Source organism: Pieris rapae, chromosome 16 (genome assembly GCF_905147795.1).
Source record: "Pieris rapae chromosome 16, ilPieRapa1.1, whole genome shotgun sequence".
Taxonomy (NCBI): Eukaryota; Metazoa; Arthropoda; class Insecta; order Lepidoptera; family Pieridae; genus Pieris; species Pieris rapae.
In genome coordinates this window covers 6,124,240-6,139,233 of record NC_059524.1, presented here as the reverse complement: position 1 = coordinate 6,139,233, position 14,994 = coordinate 6,124,240, and the positions used below count along the sequence as shown (strand labels likewise).

Genomic DNA, 14,994 nt, shown 5'->3' with positions numbered 1-14,994 from the left:
CAGCCGATACTCGTCATCGTTCTACGTGCACAGTGATGCGTCCAAAGGAAAGGATAAGGATGGTGACGGGTCCTTCCAAGCATTGCAACCGACCTCCCCCAGCTCTACAAACTGAGTGAGTACGCTGATGGGAGTTTCTTGCTGTGCTAAAGTGCATCCCAAATAATTTATGCCATTGGAGGCCGTGATTTCAATGTTACCACGCGGCAGGATGCGGACTTGCCCACCTTGTTAACATGTCCTATTGCGGGCGATGCTGTGCATGTTATAAAAATACCTCTGAAGGCCACATAACCACGGTTGGCTTTTGGTCCTCCGTGTTTACAGGACCAATTTTCTGTACTAAAGATAGTAACAAAAAGATCTCGAACAACATAGGTCCAAAATGTATAATGTATTAAATGTAATATATACGTAGTCGAGTTTTGTGTCTGTAAAAGACCGTGCGGTACGGGAGGGTGTAATAACTGTACCTACTCCATTGGAATCTTAAAATTTCGTGAATATATTTCAAAGTAGAATTTGAACTTAATACCTACCGTGGCACAAAGAAACGGAACAGTATTCCCATTTCTCAATTTTCGTATCCAACTGATGCATTGTTGGCCACAATTCCGTCAACGACAAAGGGGAATTTTACTAGCCTTGCTTTAAAATGAAATTTTAGTTTCGGAGAACTGTGTAACTACAAATCAGAGTAGTACCTAGATTTCATTCATTCGTAAAATTGTTTGAGTATTTTTGCATTACCTTCAAATTTGCAATACGTTAGCAATCGAAAGCCTAAAGGGTTGAGCTTGGGTAAGTGATTAGTTACGTAATTAAAGCGTATACACAGGCAGAAAATAAATACATACATCTCTGAAAACTTTTCCACCGAATATATTAAATATATTGATAAAAAAGAACAGCATGGAAAACCACATTCAAAGTTGTTTTTTTTCTACGTTAAGAATATAAAATGCTATACCAATCTAAATAAACTGTTTTCTGACAAATGCTGAACATTAAATCAAGTCTCATCAGTGATGTAAATATTCATGTTCACTGATTTTTATATCTACCTGTAACATGTACTTGTATATAGCAGTGGCGATAAATCCGCTGAACCTTCAAAGTAAATATTGAGGAACGATGTTCATCAGCAATCATTATTTTTATCTACGCTATAATCTAGTTCCAAATTGACTACGGGTCTAGCACAAAAGGGAACAGTGATCACTAATAGTCTAATAGTCAATCTGGGTACAATTCAATGTAACATATAAACATCTAACCGTATCGTACGAACCATAAAGACTTGTTATGTAAAGTATGAATTATCTCTAAGTACGCAAAAGTTTTGTATTTACTGGGTACTGCTATCCCTATTTATCAAAATGTCATCAATCTTGTTTGCTTACAGAGCCCGAAAGACTGATGTTACACACTTCAATCGTTTTTATTTTACTAAGTAACAAAAATGTTATCCCGACCGGCGGCGACCATTTTCTTGCTTCTATAAGCATGAAAGTAATTTCTGTAAATAAATTGTTTTCCTAGTAATTGTTTTACTATTAGTATTTTAATGAGTTTAAGCAGATATTATGAATTAATAATAATGTGCAATATTGGAAGTATACGGTTTCGTAAACATGCAAACTATGTAACTAATTAAAAGGCAAAATTATTATATTTTGATTAAAAACACAAATAACAAACTCCTACATATCCTATTTATTTACTTAAAAAAAACTTCTTAATATTTAAAAGTAAATATCTTGGGATAGTAGTTTTGTGATTAAACTTCGACTTAACGACGAATTTACGATTGGGTAATTTAAGAGTTACACTGATAAGTGATAACTCCGAAATGGTTATAAGAACTACCATAGATAAGCGTAAATTGCTCGCCGAGTCTCGGTCGCGCCATACGCGGCTGCTTTCACGATAAATTAAAATTTTAATTAAACTCGAGAGGTCACAACTCACAACTGTTTGATAAACGTTCCCGCTTGCCTTAATTCTCTGCTGGATGTGTTTTAGATATATTATTGTCTTTGAAATCCGATCAAAATCGAATCAGAAATCCTTTCTGAGACTTTTACCATGGCTGCTTCTCAGGACAGTTCATCAGAATGATTCGGTTGATCGGTACCAATACGTCACCTAGTAGGGTAAGCGATTAGTGGTTATGACATTGAGATTCTTTATCGCGCCAGCCCTAGATTGCCACAGAAGTGCTACTGCGGCTACGGGATATTGAGAGAACTCCATCGAAAATGCATACACAAACCTCGAAGTCGGCATTGCCACTGCAATTGGAAGTTTTAGAGAACTTGAGCTGGTACGCCATCTGCGTTAACCACTACACCACGCCTTTATTGCCATATTTGAGAACCTTATAAATATTTGCATTATTTGAATACAGTAATAATATCTTAAGTACTTTGGCAGACAAAGGAGCTTTACGAGCCAAGTGGGTTATCGGGTGTCTATTAATTTACTAATTTCATATAAAATTGAAATATTTGTAACTAAATTTTGAAGTTCCTAGTCAAGTTTAGTCGCTTGAAGTATTTATTTATAAGAAAATTACTTTCTATTGTAGTGGAATATTACAGAGTTTTACTACCTACTTACGATCTTTTTCCATATTTAATTTATTGAGATATAAAATGGTTTAACATGATATTGGGTGCCAATGAAACATGGTGTCTTTGCCGGCATACCAAGTCATTACTGTGTAAAAGTAATACTTACAAGCAAATAGTATGTTTAATTGTATATGCTTGAACCTCTTCAACTGACAACGACCCTAAAGAAAGGGTTAACAAAACGACTTAGGTTTTTTGAATTTTTGTTGCTGTTTGCATTTTTAAATATTTTTGAACAGGACGGACCTTCAGAATCGGCGATACCGTTTAAGCAGTTCAAAATATGTATTAAAGTATTACCTTATTATTTATTATATCTCAATACTGTACAATTTCAATTAATAAAATTCATTAATAATTGTTCGAGCATGTTGGATAAAATGTTGGTGGCAATAAAATACAGTTTATTCATTTACAATTTACAACATAAATTGTATCGACAATAACGAAATATAATTGAACATAAATGGTCTACGGGCATTTTCAGTACCGTTTTATTGGATTTTAAAATGATACGGCTTTAATTAGACAGTATATATTTCTTATGGGCATTCATTTTATAAATCATTTAACTTAAAATATAAAATCAAAGATACTCGTTAGTCGTTATAGACTTATAGAGTAACAAAACATTTTATTTATTTATATATACATTCTAAAACAAGGTGTATACTTAAAAAATACCTAATACACTTATCCCACAACAATTACATAAAAAAAAGAAACGACAACAAAAGAAATAAAAATAAAATAAAACAAAACGAAATATTAATAATATAAATAATAACTAAACTAAAAGATAAATAAAAACATTAATAAACAAACAAAATGAAAACTTAAACCACAATAAGATTTAAGAGCCTGCAAAACAAGGTTGCGGTAACACTGTTGTAAAACACATCAATATTTTCATCAATGTTTGTAAAAAAGAGCGAGATAGCCTATTCACTGGACCATTTAAACTAGCAGATAAGCGAGCCGTAGGTACGTATAGTAGACTTAGTTCGAGTAACTCTAGGATTACAAAGAAAGGAAAAGCATTTATGATTGACGTGCCGAAGCTGTCGGAAAAAACATTTCCATAAAAATATCTTCTTATTCCGCGAAAGAAAAATACGAGCTAATAGAAAATTTTGAAAACAGTCTCTTAATCATTATGTGCACGATATTGTGAATCTATGTTCGAATCCCGAATGTAATGTTTTTGTATATTTGCAATTAAAACATACTTCACACGGATGATGTAATGCTTAAGATATCGTAATAATCGGTAAAGTTCTACCGAAATACACGTCTACTAGATATTCTCTTCCCTTATTTCATTGAATATTTTATTAGTGGTAACATGTTTTTGTTAAAAATTTATCTCCGTGTGTTGTTGCAAATGTGTTTATGTACTTAGTACATACTTTAAGTGCAACGCAGTCTGCACGTATCACAAATTAATAAGATTTGCATAAATGTCTAATGTGTGAACTTGCAATCTCAACTAAAGATGATTTAGAAACAAACTTAAGCTCACGACCGTTTCACAGTTTACGTGGAAGTGTTGATAAGGCTTTGTTATGATATAGTGCAGTAAGCTCAGTTTAAATAATAAGTAAAGTCGGCGATTTCCTTTGCGTAGCTGTGTCTACGTAGTTCTTTTTAAAATAGTCGTATAATATGTGAGATTGTGGTACAATTATAGCAGTAGGGTTAATGTATTACTCCATCTTAAGAATAAGACAATGACAAGACTCACAACATCCTTTATATATAATGTAAATATACTATACATTCCAGTAATTAGTACATTAATTGTAATAAGTATACATATAATGCAATATAAAACACAAATAGGGATTGCTTCGGTATAATATTAATTGTTTTATAGCGTGATACGATATTAAAATACTTGATCACTTGTGGTTGAAAAGTATAAAACGGAATTAAACGAAAGTCTGCCTTTAACTGGGTTAAAGCAATCAAGATCTGCGAAAAAATAGCTCGTTAATGCGATTGGGCTACAAACAGAACTGCCAACGACTGAATTCTAGTTTTAATAATTTTATTTGAGGATATGATTCAGTTCCTTCGTTTTAAATTATTCAGATTTTTAATTTTTTTCTGTAGAATCGTAAAGATTTCGTATCGCAGTCGCATAGAGCCCTGTCTAATTAAGTATTTATCACAGTGATCTATAAAAATTTTAAACTTCTTTCCTCAATTTTGTTTTTATAAAAACAATTATATAGTTTTACTTGACATAGGCCTGATAGGCATAGATAAACTTGATATAGACTTTCTTGCCTGAAGACGGTAATTAATTTTATGTTAAACCAATTTATATTCATAGACAAGTGACGAAAGTTGTAAACTATGGTTGACACTCATTATTGTTTAGTTAAAATTTAGGTTTTGTTGAATAATAAAATATTTAAATTGGTTTGAAATTAAATCTGAATATACACCTACTTAATGGAGTGAAAAATCATGAAAAATTAAAATTATTTTTTCACAGAGGTCTCTACGTATTTTCCACGTTAGTAGGTCATGTGCGAACCGCTTCACTCGGCTCAACGGAAGAAAAACAATAGCCTGCCCATTGTACCTATATTTCTCGTTTTTGATAACCAATTTGCGGTTATTCTTTTATTTTACGTTAAAAATACATTTTTACATCGAGTTTTAAATATAAATAGGTGAATGCCGCTGAGTTTTAATGCTTATTAATGGTGTTTTAAACAGTAAAACACAACTTAACAACTAATATATTGCGAAGTTTTAATAAATCCTGTCAATTTTAATAATGTAGTGTTGAAAAGTGATCAATCAAAATTTATTTAAAAAAGTAAACTGGAAGCTAAAAATTTATTCAGTTAGAAACTATAAAAAATAAAGTAAATAACCTATGACTAAACATAATTTTGATTTTTGTGGATTTTTTTTTCAATAAATATCAAATCAAAATAAAATATTATCAAATTAATATCTATTTGGATATGTCGAGAAAACATATCTAATACTATTATAAATTAAAACATTCCTAATCTATCAAATTAGATTTTTTTTGTATAATTGTCTGTTAAGAGGCATAACAAATACCATTTAATCGGTATTTAATGATATTTGTTAATAATAATAAACAAAATTTTTACTTTTCTTACTACTCTTAAAGCGCCAAGTCTCGAGGTACACTGGCGTCAATAAAGCTGTGTATCCACTATGTTCGCAAACCTCTAGCGCTCGACATATTCGGTCAATGTTCGCAGGTCAATGCAGCATTAGGGTTTCTATTGTATATTACTGTCTTCATCAGAGCGGTTGGAGGAGCGAGGAGCGTAAGAGGTTCGCGAACATAGTGGATACCCAGCTTAATACGTTCTTGCTGTCGTTTGACCTAACACATAAAGATAATGATGATGTATATGTAAACAAATAATCGTGCCTGGTTTGATTTAAAAAAAGAATTGATCGAAAATATGATTAATTCAAGTGATTAAATTTGTTTTTAAGTTATTATAATAAATGTCGACGCTTCAGTGGACGGAGATCATCACATACATTACTGTATTTTTATATGAATTTATAAATAAAATAAAATAATCGTATACAATACTCAACGATAATTTGATTATATTTAACGTACCGACGTTTTACCACGAATAATACTTAAATTGAATAGTTTAGATATTACTAAACGCCGAACCGAACATTCTTCAATTTTATTTGAATGCTCCCATTCAATTGAATTCCTTAACTTTATAAAATATATGTAAAGAAAAACTAAAATAAGCGAACTGGACGTATATTTGACAAAAGTATGAAGCTGCTGAAGGGTTGCAAATGGCAGTTTCGAATTTGGCTAGAGCGGTGTAATTTATAAACCGAACGATAACTTGATAGTATTGTAGCTCTTAATTGATCATAAATCCTTGATATCCATATTTTGGCAGCGTACCGATAGTACTATATAATTTAGGATATTATTATCATTTATTAGTAATAAAAGTGTTTATGGATTATAGTAGAAAATGTAAAATATTTAAATCATCAACACCCCCTTGTTCTGGACGGCCTCCTCCACCTTCCAACATCACAGCATCCACTGGCACCCAACCGCTTAAATATATATATAACTGCCTAAATATAATTTTAAAATACTAATATTAGATATAATATACATACATATATATATATATATATATATATATATATATATATATATATATATATATAATTTTATTTTTGATAATTTAAAATATACATGAAAAAATTACTGCGTTTTTTATCCGATACCTTTGGTAACAATTTAAACTAATTAAGTTGCACTTCTCTAAATATTAATAATACTGACCTGTGTCCAATCAAAACTTGCATTGATCATTTAAAAACACTGTAATCGTAATAATTTGTACTTTTTTATCAAGGCTGTGTTTAACATAAAATATTAATATTTTGTGATATATTATTTAGTGGTCAAAGGAAGAATATAAAGTTATTAGTTATGTTGTACATACATTTAACAATATTATGTTACACGAAATTTATATAAACGTATCGAATGTTTCCCTTACTATATTTTCACAGTGTACCAATTATTGTTCAATTAGTAGTCTCCGGGATTACGGTTGATTAAAGGAAAATAATGTAAATAGTTCAATAATTTGACACTTTCTGAATTGGTTTGACCATTTGTTATCCGCTAACGGATGGTATTCAATTAACTTAATTGATGTGCGTTAAGCCGCGCCGCTCTACTCGTGGTGTTAAGCTGAAATTTTAATCTACTATCGCTGAATATCTGTAATTTATTGCAGCCTAAAGGTTATTCATTACGACTTTGAAAACATATTTTATCTACGCTTAGAATGGGTATAAAAACTAGTTCATTTGCACGATATTTGCACTAATCAAATAGGTTTGCGAATTGTATAAGTTTTTACATGTTAAGATACTGATTTAGAAAAGATACCGTAGTATCAGCAAATCGTATCCACTTTTATCGAACAAGTCTTAAATCGAATTGTCACTATAAAACTATCGAAAAATCGATGCAAAGAATACAGATAAGATTATTTATTTGTTTATTTATTTATTATTAGAACACAAGAACAGAGTGTCTTCTTCCCTTTAATAGAGACTGTAAGTAGTGTTATTAGACACTTACTTCTATACTTTTTAGTAAATTAAGTTAGACTTAAATTACTTATTAGTCTTAAGTTAGGCTAGATTCGATTAGGTCGATTTTAGATTAGGTTCATGATGTCTTAGTGAAGACACATGTATAAAAAATATAGATATGTATATATAGAAAAATATTATTTATTATGTAAGTCTTTGGAACTATAAGCAACTTCTTATTAATTCTAAGGTGAGAGCATAAGATTGTGGGTAAAGTATCCAAATTGATTATACGCACGTAGGGAACCTAATTAGGCGGCAGTTAGCCAATGGGAAACATTCGTAGAAAATCTAGCTTGCTCTTTGTGGGCGATTGCTGCAGATGCAATTACAGTTCACAATTTCTGGCATGTTACAAACTCAAAGCAAAATCCAACTAAAACGCAGTAAAGTAAATATTCACAAAGAAAATGTTTGCATTATGTATACATTAGTGAAATGAAGTTAATCTATATATAAAATTTGCATTGTTCGCTATTTAAATCTTGTAGAATGCAATTTTTGTTGTTAAATTTTCCGCGCAATTTCTCGTGGTATGGGGCACGCTATATATTATTCCCTGTTAAACTTTATAAAATGTCGGTGGTCTATGTAATTATTAAAGAGCTATTTTAATTCAGTACATTCATCTTTATGTATTACAAACCAAGTCAGTTCAAACTATTTCTCTGTTTTCCTTTGGAATGTTCCTTAATTAATATTGTAGCAAAAATACCTAGCAAACTTGAGGTTCCATCAAAAAGAAAACAAAACTAAGAATACAGGAAAAAATAGTACAAGTGCAATATTCTGATTGGCGATGACTGTCGAGATTACCTAAAGACATTGTAAACGACACATTTATAAACAATGCGTTTCATTACCATCTAATTTAGTATTTAAATATATAATACTTGTTTAAACATTAATAGAATCATGTATATAATCACTTAGTAATAGACACACAGATCCGAATTACACAGAGATCTGAATTGCATTTTGATAGAACTCGACTCTAAAGCTTAATTTGAGAATATTGAACAAGCTAAATTTAATTAAATATGTGCACGTTTAACACGCGTACGGTGACAGAAAACATTGTGAGGAACCGGCACACGGCATACAAAACAGTCGACGACGTGTGTTAGCCTACTGTACCTAACTGCCTATTAGAAAAAAACAAATGATCTCTAAACACATAGTAATCTAAGATCCAGCCGTTTAAAGGTCCTAGCGCCATTAGACTGTTTAATTTTAGAATTTCTGTATTTTATATGCTTTTAAACTATTTTGCAGATTAGTTAGTCGGTCCTTTGGTCCTAAATGTTGCAATTTTAACTTTAATATTGCCTAGACTTGTCATTTACCTACAGCTCAACGTAGAGTTTAATCACCTAATTGGTGGCTGCAAGTTATTGTGGCTAAAGTTGGGAGTTTTATTCAAAGCTTGCGTGAAGCCGCGCTCTGTCATTATTAATTTAACTTTTCATCTCACACTTTAGTTTATTTACATAAAAGATATATAACAGTTTTAACTGTTTTTAATTTTACCTTTAAAAATATAATGAGATATAGCCATTAAAAAACATACTACTTGGCATGTTAATTTCCCGATAGTAGAATTTGGCTTAGCAAGTATTGTGCTAGTAATAGCACGTTGTAAGAAGTAATTGAACTCGTAACTCTATATATATTTAATATCTGATTTCGGACGATCTTTATCGCTCTAGGTGATATGTACCTACCAACCGTTACTAAAGACATTCATCCTATATTAGAAATTTGATAACAACACCGAAACATTACAATTTTAAAATGACAACTACTTTCAAATACCAATTCAACAATTCTATAGCATAAATAAATAAATAATATGTATGAAGACTTGATAAGAGTTCTATATGAAGATATATAAATATATATCCAGAGTGCTGGTGCTCCATGTGGCACATACATTTCTCTATGTATTTTATCTTTTATTAATTTATTTTTATAAATAACTGCATAAACTAAGCATGTCAATTTCTTTACGATATCTTCCTTGGCCGAAGTCAACCATTTAATTCAAATCCAATACGTGTTGGTTGGAATCACATGCTAAAAAACTAAGATAATACTGATAATTAATAATGTGTATGCTTAATATCCATAGTGTTATAATATATTATATAGGTCAATATATTCGACAAGCATTTGCTCATTACAATGTGGTTGCGAATTAAATTCACGCAATTTCATCGCAGCTTATTTTAAACAGCTATTTGAATGCAACAAAACTTAACCAATCACGAAATAAAATTTAAATTCAACCGAATGGAGTTATATAAGTTTTGTAGAATGTATCCGGGAAATGAAAATTATCTTAAGAGTTCACACACTTCGTAGTTAAGTAAGCTAGAAGCAAATCTACTGAGATGACTGCAGATCAGTCTGGTGACCTGGACGGGTTCAACAGGCAGTGATGAATTATATGTGCTGTGCTGCATTGTACTGGAGACAAACGGTATAAAATTATTCATCGAAGACTGTATCGAAGCACCTGCGGTATATACGGTCTTTACTTACTTTAAAGTTGTCTGAAAATACGAAAGGTTAGGTAAACAAACGCTCTGAAAAATAATAGTTTTAAAATAAACGTATTATTTTTTTGTAGGCATCCTCGATAATGCATTTCGTTATTCAAGTAAAGACAATGTGTGGGTAATATGTGTAAAAACATAAATAATTAATGTCGACGTAATCACCAAATAAGAAAATAAAAGACCCCTCTCCCCATTATTGTGCTTACGAAATACTTGAACGTACCCAAGGTACTATTCTGCATCCTTGACATGGTCCTGGCATCCAGAGGTTTTACATTAAATTTCTGTTAATCATGTAAATTATAATAGAGCTAGGCATAGAGGAATTCAGCCTTCTCGTCCAAAATTCACTGAGCGGTTACGGAATTTTATTCGACCAGTATTTACAGCCAAACCCGAGTGATAAATAAGCCAAGTAAAATAAATTGCGAAAAATAAACATTTCAGCAGTGTCATAATACGTAGTACGTTTTAACTGACGCTTTCAGTAATTCCTGTTAATTCTCTCAGCAGCGGAACTGTAACACTGCTGGCGGCTACAGTAGAGCGTTTTCTTCCAATATTCGTATATGAATTTCGATAGTTATTTTGCGAACAATACACATTCATGTCAGTATTGCAAGTGTCGATATCACGTACACATTTTGTAGATGCTTTGAAACGTTTCTGTCTGCGTTCTTTGCTGCACATGCTACTGGTATTCAGATATTTGCGAAATCGAGGAATTTCATTTTTAATGTAAAAGAAATAGACAATAATGCCGTGTGTGTGACGTACTAAGCCCAAGCATTTTTGGTAGCATTTCCGAAGGTATTGATTAAAGTACCGTTACCACAATTTGCATATAGAATGTATTGATGATCAGAGTATGGCCACAGAGGGACTACTTATTAAGGAGCATATGCTAAATACAGCATCATTCTCGCAACAGGATATGACGGAGGTATTTTAGTATCACTTAGGGCCTGTTTCACAATGTCCGGATAAGTTCCAAATAAGCTATTTATTACTTATTGGTAGGATAAATAGTATTTTTGCGTTTCACGACTGTCAGATAGCGCTATACGTCATGAAATGTGAAGTATCTTATTTGGAACTTTTATGTGTCGAATAATTTATGTGTTGCATAGCTATTTGGCACTTTATTCATTGCATTGTGAAACAGGCCCTTAGTGTTATAAGTCAGTAAGATAAGTCTTATTGGTTAAAAACCTTCCGTGCCAAATAAAGTAAATAATGTTCTACCGGAAATTTAACCCATGTTTATAATTTAAAAATAGCTTCAGGTATTAAGCTACATGAAACATATATATAACCGATCAAAGATAACCGTAAATTTATTCCTTCTTTATTAATGTGGCTCCCAAACAACGTTTCCCCAGCATTCCTCAGAAAGATTTCCAAGCATTAGACCGAAAGAGGTTTATTGTTAATCTAAAGCCTTTTCACATGAATGCATATTATATGAATTTAAATAAAATCAACAACTTCGTATTACGGAATATTCATTATTAATAAGCGTAGAATTTAGACTCCTTTACATCCATATTTATGTATGGTCTTAATGAGCTGGTAGGAATCTCGAAATTCCATATAATAGCTAGCCCTAGCTAGCTTATTAACTTCATATCTTTTTTGTTTTTTTTTTTAAATCTTGACTTACGGTCTATTCCGGAACTTTCAACAATAGGCTACAAAAATAAAACAAAGTGTATTGGGTTATTCGAGTCCTACTTGTTAAACTTATATTATTGTGTATTCGTGATCAACAAGAGACGGCTTTAAATTATAATTAGTTATAGATATGTAGCAATATTAATACCTAGAAAATATAATTTATAAATAGATGGACTTTAAACAATTTAAATATAATTAAAACATAAAAACACAAATTCCACCAGTATCACTTCGACGTCCGCCGTTCCACAACTGAGCTTTTTCCGCGCACCACCACTCTGTGGAACCAGCTGCCCACTGAAGTATTTCCGAATCAATTCAACTTAGAGTCCTTCAAGAAAACAGCGTGCCAATTCTTATAAGGCCGGCAACGCGCTCGAGAGCCCTCTGGCGAATTTGTCTGAATGTGTATATGAGTGTCCATGGGCGGCGGTATCACTTTACATCAGGTGAGCCTCCTGCCCGTTTGCATGAATCATCTTTGTAAACAAGTGAATAAATAAAATGTTTTAATGTTATTAAATAAGAGAACGGTAAAATATTAAGTTTAAAGTAGTTGTAAAATAAGGAAGCATTCTCTTTCTAAGTAATAAGTAAAAGTTCAAAAGGGGAACCAACGCGGAGGTTAAAAATAAAAACACTCTCCATTTTTCATACTTTATTTATTCTTTTATGTAATTTTAGAGTTGTACAACTAAATAATCACAGTTGAAACAAAACATAACTATTTAGGTTAAATTAATGTCTAAAATAAAATTAGGTGTACGATGTCATTTCCGCATTTCATTGTTTGTACTGGAATTGTGTGCTCTGCCGTCATAATTAGTGTACTTACTGTAATTATCAAAATATTATCTAGAGTGCGTCGTGTGTAACTATCTTTATAAGCCGCGGCAGCTGCAACGAACGTTACTCATGCATAAATTCTGAACACAAACGATTTCGCTTTAATGTAAACAACAGTAATTTTGCCGGAAACATGACAACAGCATTGGGTATATACAGCCATAAGTGTCTTTGGTATAAACATAGTAAATTGTAAAGGTACACGTTTCGAGACAACGCAGAGCTTAAATCAAGAGTTTGTGCATTCTTAGCACGAATCAGTTGAAAGCGGAGCATCACGTTCATTATAAAAAAGTTCAAAAACTTAAATGTAGGTAATTACAATATTCATGTATACGAGAAAAATATAAAATCGGACCAAAACCTATCGTACTTCGTCTATGATTACTGGCAGTGTAATGATATTTTAAAAGAACAATAAAACCTAGAACATCAATCTCGGACTAAATATTAAACGTCTACTTACAAGAATAGTAATTAACGAGAATTGCTTTATTGAGACTTGAATATTCGTCTTGGGTGCAAACTAGAGTGTTCTTACAGTAGATGTTCGAATCTATATTAGGTAAAGAAATAACCGAGTCTACGTAATCTTAGGCTTTCAAACGCATAATAAAAATCAGTCATTTTAACACAATAATCAATATATTCTAAAATTTACACTGATCCTAATTCGATGTCGAAGTGAGACAGTGTTTGCGAAACCTTTAATAATTTTAATTTTACTATAAATTCTTATAAATTAGATTTAAATTAGTGACTTCTAACGGTTCCGTCGACTATCTCACGTCAAAATCGATAACATAAATCTAGCACAACACTCTTAGTAAGTTATTGATATTTTCCTAGGTGCGACTAAATTTATACGTAAATATATAAATAAATAAAGTGCAAACACTTATCATATTAGCTGCATACACATGTATGCATAAATTGGCACTGTCTCATTCATGTCCGTGCAGAGTCCTTCGTCCGTTACTGCCGGAGACGGAGCTGAGAGAGCATTGCGTCTTGCGAGTAGCGGACGGCTGACTTCTGCGTGCCTCAATCACTCCACTCGCAATCACCTCAGGTATTGTCGCTCTTACGACGCTCGACAGTAACACCCCACCATTAATCTACGTATTTTATTAATTCTCAACGAGCCCGAGGGCTTACAGGTAATCTACACAACTACGCTACAAATGGAGACTTTTGGAGAGGAACACCAGTTACTGTACACTTACGAAGAGATTCGAATAGAGCTGTCGATTTTTGTTAAAACTAATAGGGGTAAGTTTTTAAATAATTATATGTACATCCCCCGGCGATTATTCCATACCGAATGAGCATTATAAACTCGACGTCTGTACGAATTTTATTAAATATTATAAATATAAAATATAACATATATTTTCATAGTAGGTATCGATTTGTTACGGAAGGGCCGTAAGCCGAGAGATATCACGTAAAGCTGCGGACTTACAAAATACTCGTATAAATTATTCACATTTATAGCACACTATCTACAAACACCCATTATTCGCTTATGGCCCTCCAGCAGAAATCCATTATTCCAACTTCCAATAAAATACTGACTCATAATATTTATGGCTAACTCGAATAAAAACTTATATCAAATATTTGGTGAAGATTATACGTAGCGACGTAGAGTACGTCAACGCTCTTAAGCTAACACGTTTAATAAATTTAAATAATTGATAGTGAGCACAGCCCACGCGTCAGGTGCGTATCGAATTGCATAGACCGCTGCGTCACTCCCTGTCATGGTTAAAATAAGGGTGACAATTGACTAATCTGCGCGATGGTTTTAGGCGCGGGAAATCCGATCGAACTATTTGCAAATCTACAGTTGTTCGTCAAGTTCGGGTCCGTAGAGGTCAGCCAACTTGTCGAAGCGAGGGCCCCAAGCAGTTAGGTAGCCGTATTCGTGATTCTCATCGTCCGTGCCTGGCAAAGCAAAACGGTGGTTATTGGGGATACATAATTTATGGGGGATAACTCGATTACTTTACTAATATATTTCTATAATTTTTGCAAAATATATGGCTAATATCTATTCTGTGTGAGTATGAGGTTGTAACAGTGCTAAGATTTTATAGTTTTAT

At 32.3% G+C, this 14,994-nt stretch overlaps 1 protein-coding gene across 4 annotated transcripts in view; it reads right to left on the bottom strand.

Moving 5' to 3' along the window:
- Positions 1–12,685: 12,685 nt before the first annotated feature.
- The window catches only part of LOC111001767 (neural-cadherin), a 111,052-nt gene continuing 108,743 nt past the window's right edge, over positions 12,686–14,994 (bottom strand). For all 4 annotated transcript variants that reach the window (XM_045631732.1, XM_045631731.1, XM_045631730.1 and 1 more), the window contains exon 10: positions 12,686–14,836. In XM_045631732.1, the coding sequence (XP_045487688.1) occupies positions 14,733–14,836 (104 nt within the window). In that variant the 3' untranslated portion in view covers positions 12,686–14,732. The remainder of the gene's footprint in view (positions 14,837–14,994) is intronic.